At 57.6% G+C, this 6,303-nt stretch overlaps 1 protein-coding gene across 1 annotated transcript in view; it reads left to right on the forward strand.

The window, feature by feature from the left end:
• DCTN1 (dynactin 1) overlaps nucleotides 1-6,244 on the forward strand; it is a 58,984-nt gene extending 52,740 nt beyond the window's left edge. Inside the window, exons 23-28 of the mRNA XM_009885628.1 lie at nucleotides 287-429; nucleotides 1,015-1,181; nucleotides 2,889-2,903; nucleotides 3,754-3,887; nucleotides 5,844-6,033; nucleotides 6,165-6,244. Of these exons, the coding sequence (XP_009883930.1) occupies nucleotides 287-429; nucleotides 1,015-1,181; nucleotides 2,889-2,903; nucleotides 3,754-3,887; nucleotides 5,844-6,033; nucleotides 6,165-6,244 (729 nt within the window). The remainder of the gene's footprint in view (nucleotides 1-286; nucleotides 430-1,014; nucleotides 1,182-2,888; nucleotides 2,904-3,753; nucleotides 3,888-5,843; nucleotides 6,034-6,164) is intronic.
• The last annotated feature ends 59 nt before the right edge of the window (nucleotides 6,245-6,303 follow it).

The raw sequence follows: 6,303 nt of genomic DNA on the forward strand, positions 1-6,303 counted from the left end.
GCCTTTGGAACTGTCTTGAGTCCCAGCTAGATCTCCTCAAAATACTGTTCCAGTGCTGTCTGCCTGGTGTCTTCCTGCCAGAGACTGTCCTGGCCTTTCCCCTACGATGTTCTGGGACAGGGAGTGTTGGTGACGGGTGCGTGTGTCTGGGTACCAAGCGTATGTGCAGTATGGGTAGGAGTTGTGATTTCTGGGCAGGCTCTCACCAGGCGCTGCAAGGAACTTTTCTTAGTGCCTACCATCCCTGGAGCCCTGGACATCTGTGATTTCTTTCCTGTTGCTCCAGGGTGAGGAGCTCAGTGAAGCAAACGTGCGGCTCAGCCTCCTGGAGAAGAAACTGGACAGCGCATCCAAGGATGCGGATGACCGTGTGGAAAAGATACAGACAAAGCTGGATGAGACCCAGACGCTGCTCAAAAAGAAAGAGAAGTAAGTGTGAGATGGGACTGCTGTTGGAGCATCTCTGATGAGGACTGGACAGCCTGAGGTCCCTCGGGCTGGCTAGGAGGGCTTGTGGGTTAGTGGAGGGGGGTGGTAGTGGAGGATCTGCCGGGGAACCAGCACAGTGTAGTGCAGGCTGGTAGCGGGGTCTTGGGAAAGGTCCTGTTCATATGTTCTTATGGAAAGGGCCGTTGTCCTGGCATGTTCTTACTACTATTGCTGTGCTCCAAGTGCCTCTTGCCACATGTGGTCTGTTGGCAGAGTGAGCCTGTGGACAAGCAGGGAGGTGGAACCTGCAGGGTGGAGGGAGGACTGTCTTGTGGTGTGCTAGCGGGGCAAAACAGCTCAGGAATGTTGGGTTCAGTATGGATAAATACTTCCTTCGTGTGCTATACTGCAATCGACAGTGAAGGCTGGTGGGGGTCCAGCTCCTGGATCAGCAGGTTTGTACTTGAAGCACAGCAGGTGCAGGATGCATGACAAAGCCAGGAGCTCTCAGGTCCTGGACCGCTTGCCCCTTTCCTTCGGAGAAACATCTCTGGCTACACCTGTGACTCCGTGTGCTCTTCCCAGGGAGTTTGAGGAGACCATGGATGCTCTTCAGGCAGATATCGACCAGCTGGAATCGGAGAAGGTGGAGCTGAAGCAGCGCTTGAACAACCAGTCAAAGCGAACCATCGAGGGCCTGCGTGGCGCCCCTGCCTCTGGAGTTGCCTCCATCGTGTCTGGCATTGCCGGAGGTGCGTAACCAGCATCCCCAGAGCGCTCGAACAGTTCTGCAGCTGGTGTGGGGTATTTGCAAGCTGGAAAGGGAGCCTGGGATGTCCTCCTGACACGCAGTCCGGGAGCTGTGCAGTGGGATGCTCTGTGGTGTCTTTTTAAAGCCTGCCCGGGAGGCAGTGCCGGAGCTTGGACTGCCAGAAGGAGCGAGCAGCAGTTGGGAACGGTGCTCCAACAGTCCACTGCTGTGCCTGCCCAGCCTTCCTGTAGATGGTCAGAGCCCCCAGTGTGGCAGGCAGGGGCGAGGACAGGAGGCTTTTGGGCTGTAATGACAACTGGGGAGTGTGGAGAACCTGCAGCTCCCCAGTGGTGTCCAGAAGCTCCATGCTTGGGTGGGCAGGGCAGTGGTTGGCACCTGTGTGGAGCCAGCCTGGGGTGTCCCTGCAGCTGGCTGGGGCTTGGTGGTGGGGCACCCTGCTCTGGCTGCCATGAGCAGGCGAGTGCTGGTACCACCTGGCCCAGGCTGTGGGTCCGTTCTCCCACTGAGTTGCTCCCGTGGAGATGGAGTGGTCTGTGCCTGTCCACTGGCGTGTCTTTGGTGCTGCAGGCAGCGCCTGCCTCTGCTGCCGTGCTTCTCCGGGGCATGGACGGGCTGTTCAGGCTCTGCTGCTCTGACCCTGGCTGGCTCGGAGAATGAGACCAAATTTCTCTATGCCTCCTGGGCTCTCCTGAAGCCCAACAGCAAGGGGTGGGTGATGGTGTGGGACAGATGTTGCTGAGGTTGCAGGTCCTCATGCTGGCTAGCAAAAGCGTTAGCACTTTCATTGTCACTCTGGAGGAAACGTTCTACGAAAAATGCCTGGTGGCAGGAACAGGTCTTTGGTGTTGTTGTCAGGAGCTCTGGCTGTAGGACAGTGTATGACCTCCTGAACTGAGAGCTCCGATGTCCTTTAGGACTGTGACTAGGGCGGCTGTGGAGCAGCCTGGCTCTCTGGCCCCAATGTGGCAGTGATCCTGTGGGTCCAGGTTCCTGATCCCATATCCTGATCTGGGTTGGGTGACACCTGAATGCAGCCTGGCTCCTGGAAGCAGCAGCTCCTGACCCTCCTGGAGCTGCAGCCTCTCCCCAAGTCACTGTGGCCGTGAGCTCTGGCTCTCGGGGATGCTGACAATGCGTTCTTGGTCCCGAACAGTGTATGCAGCACTGAGTACTGTGCCAGCACCAGCCTGGTCACAAGCACTGCGTTTCAGAGCTGAGGGCACAGAGACCCCAGATCTCGGGGGTGTAGCGCACACCGGGTGCAGCAGGGCAGTCTGCGAGAGCTGCTCCTCCACCCCTGCATGGAGAGCCTCGGAGGGGAGCACCTCGGAGTAGGTCAGTGTGGATCGCCATGCCTTCAGAGCCACAGCAAGAGGTGGCTGTTGTGGGCCCTGGAGGCGCCGTGCCGTGGGTGCACGTGTGTCCTGCTTGCGTTGCTCACAGCCACGGACATGGCCGGGGCTCGCTGGCTCATGGCTGGATCCTGCAGCCGCAGCACATGGAGCCCCACTGCCCCGGTGGGGCTGCTGGGACAGTCGCTGCTCCCGGAATCAGGGAATGGGGGTCAGCACAGGACATAGCCATGGGCGACCAGAGCTCCACTGGCCATGGCTCCTCTCGGATGTGATCCTCGGCTTTAATTCTGCTTCTTCTTGTCTTTCCTCTGGCTCCTCTCCTTGTACTGCAGAGGAACAGCAGAGAGGTACAGTACTGCACCCCAGCATGCCAGTGCTCCCTGCCTCCTCCGGCCCCCAGAAGTGCATGCCAGTGGGGGACTAGCGTCCCAAGGCACCCAGCATGGCCCTGGGACGAGGCTTGGTTTGGGAGCAGGGGGAAGGACACAGGTCCTGCTCGAGGGCAGCGTTTGGCTCAGATGCCAAGCAACCTGTGGCACAGGGATGCTCATGGCTGGTGCGCTCTTGGACAGCACTGGGACCCCAGGAAGGGAGTGATGAGCATGAAACCGCTATGGGTGCAGAGTGGTGTGACTCCTGCAGCAGAGAGATGGGTCCCCGGAGTGTCTGAAGCACGTCACAGCCACACATCTTTGGGATGTGGGCACCGGGAGTGCCTGGTGCTGGGTTGCTGAGGAGGTGTGTGGGGGGGGTGAGGTGCTGCCCTGGCCAGCTGGCATCTTTGCCTTCTCCGTGGGAGCAGGACGGGAGGTGCCGCATGTTTGTGATGGCTCTGTCAGTGCCTGGGTGCACACAGGGAGATGCTGCTTCCCCCCACGCTGCAGACACTTTGTCCTTTTGCTGAGCCTGTCCGCATGTCCAGTGCTGCTGTAGCAATCCTGCCCCACGCTCGCGTGTGACGGTCACTCACGCTGCTGCCGTTTGTGCCCATCCGCAGAGCAGGACGGGAGGTGCCGCATGTTTGTGATGGCTCTGTCAGTGCCTGGGTGCACACAGGGAGATGCTGCTTCCCCCCACGCTGCAGACACTTTGTCCTTTTGCTGAGCCTGTCCGCATGTCCAGTGCTGCTGTAGCAATCCTGCCCCACGCTCGCGTGTGACGGTCACTCACGCTGCTGCCGTTTGTGCCCATCCGCAGGGGTCGGTGCCGGCCAGGTGACGGGAGGTGGCTCAGGACCTGTCCAGGTGAAGGACTCGCCTCTTCTTCTCCAGCAAATTGATGCCCTGCAGCTTTCCATCAAGCACCTCAAGAACGAGAACAACCTGCTCAAGGTGAGGTGCGGGGAGGTGTCTCACCCAGCAGAGCATCCCCGGGCGCCCGCAGCATTGAGCGGGTCCCAGCAGGTCCCGGAGTGCCGGGGCTCAGATGTGCCATATGTTGGGAGGTCGAGCAGGAGAAGAGGGAGGGCAAGGTGTGGGGTGGTGGGGAGGGAGCGTGGTGCCATGGCACAGGGGAGGGGACATGACGCATGCCCTGGGGCTGGGCAGAGCAACCTGAGGCTCCGGCTGCTGTCAGCACTGCCGGTGGTGATGTGCTGTCTCCAACGAAGCAGAGCAGCTCTGCCCTCCGCTCTGTGGGCAACTAGGACCACACAGCTGTTCACTCACTCACCCCGCGCTCCGCAGGGTGGGGAGAAAAGGGAGGGAAAAAAGAGAAAAAAAACAACACCCCAACCTTACTGGTTGAGATAAAAATTTAACAGAACAGTAATGGAAGGGAAAACAATAATAATGGTAAAAGAATATACAAAATAAGTGATGCAATACAATTGCTTTCATCATTTGATCGATTGCAGCCTGTCCCGAGCAGCAATCTGATTCCTGCCCCCCCTTCCCTGGCCAACCCCCATTTATATACCGAGCATGATATCTACGTATGGAATATTCCTTTGGCCAGCTTGTCCTGGGTGCACTCCCTCTCAGCTTCTATGGGAAGCTGAAAAAAGTCCTTGACTTAATATAAACATTACTTAGCAACAAGTAAAACAATATGTGTTATCAACATTATTCTCATACTAAATCCAAAACCCAGCAGCGACTAGGAAGACAATTAACTCTGAATTAACAGCTGAAACCAGGACACTCGGGAAAAAGAAACAGGGGAATGGTGAGAGGCGTGTTGGACTCTGCTTTACAGAGGGGGGGCTCCGTGGAGAGCCGAGCCCAGCCGGGGTACGGCTGTGCCATTCCCGTTCCTGTGGCGGGAGTCTCGGGCTGTGCCGTTGGAGCATGGCAGCCCGAGGGAAGGGCTGTCCTGCAGCGCTGTGGCACTGCTCAGGGGCATTCGCCTTCCTCCAGTGGCAGGCTCGGGGCTGGGGGCTTGCGCTGTGTTGGTGCCTGCCTTCAGCTGATGGTCTTGGACAAAGTTGTGTCCCAAGAGGCCAGGAAAGGCCGGGGAAGGGAGGTCAGCGTGGGATACGGTCAGCGTAGGGTGCTGTGTCCATGGGATGTGGTCCGCATGGGACGAACTGGCGGAAAGGCGCTTGGTCCACCATGTCTGGTGGTGGTCAGGAGCACAGCTCTGCTGCGGGGCTCACAGTAAGCTCTCTGCTAGTGATGAGTTTTGGCTCCTTCGGGGAAGGGGCTTTGGCTCTGGGGGAAGGAGCCGAGCCCATGGTCCGAGCTCAGGGTCAGTGGCTGGAAGCTGGAGTGGCCGCCAGAGCCAGCGGTGCTGGTGGCATCACTGCCCAGCTTTGGTCCCCGCTTCAGACTGGGGGCTCCACACGCTGACTGATGCAGACTGATTAAGGCATTTATTGATTAACAAACACACTATGAGGAAATTGGCATAGCAGCAAATAATCTAATTAACTGAATAACATTCCACTAATATTAATTCACAGGCATATAATTATGCAGATCATTATGCACAACTGTGAAGCTGTTAATGATAGGTCTTAAATCTAATGAGTCACATACGTGGCCACCATTGAGTTACGGTTCTGTAAGCGCCAACCTGTTTCCCTCTCCCCAAGTGTTACATGTGCTCTGCTGGTTGTCCAAAGGCTTCCCACCGGTGTCCTGGTGCTTTTGGGACATCGCTGCTGTCCGTGGGCATCTGTGCTCCCACCATTGGAAGATCCACCCTCTGGTGGGTTTGGCTACAGTTTTATTCCCTTTTTTGTTTTGTTTGGGCCCTCCTTTCTGCTGTTTTTACGTCTCATTTTTCTCTCCTCAATTTCTCCCAAATAAAAACCCTGCCCCTGACCTTCTCCCCCTCGGTCCCAGGGAGCCCAGATGAAGATGGAGCTGGCCAGCCTGACACCTCTGCAGGTGCCCAAGATTTCCCTCCCTAAGAACAGGCAGGGAGAAGGTCTGGCCACACAAACGCTGTATCGCAAGACCAGCCAGCTCCTGGAAACCCTCTATCAGATGAGCGCCAACGCCAAGGTTGTGGACATGAAGCAGACCAAATCGGGTAGGTCCTACACAAATGTTCCTCGGCTGAAGCATTTGAGGAGCAGAGGGGGTCATGGGCAACTACAAGTCACAGGGAGCTTGGCCCACAGTCTGTGAGCAACCTCCGTGTCTTCCCTCTGCCCCGGGGAGGGACCGGCACCTCCTTCCCGTCCACCCAGCATCCGGAGCAGGGTTTGCTCCAGGCGCAGAGCTACAACCAACCCTTGTAGACCTGCCTGCAAGGGATCCGCTCTGGTGGCAGAGCACTGGCTCAGCACCAGTGCTGCCG

This window comes from Charadrius vociferus, unplaced genomic scaffold, assembly GCF_000708025.1.
Source record: "Charadrius vociferus isolate BGI_N301 unplaced genomic scaffold, ASM70802v2 scaffold975, whole genome shotgun sequence".
NCBI lineage: Eukaryota > Metazoa > Chordata > Aves > Charadriiformes > Charadriidae > Charadrius > Charadrius vociferus.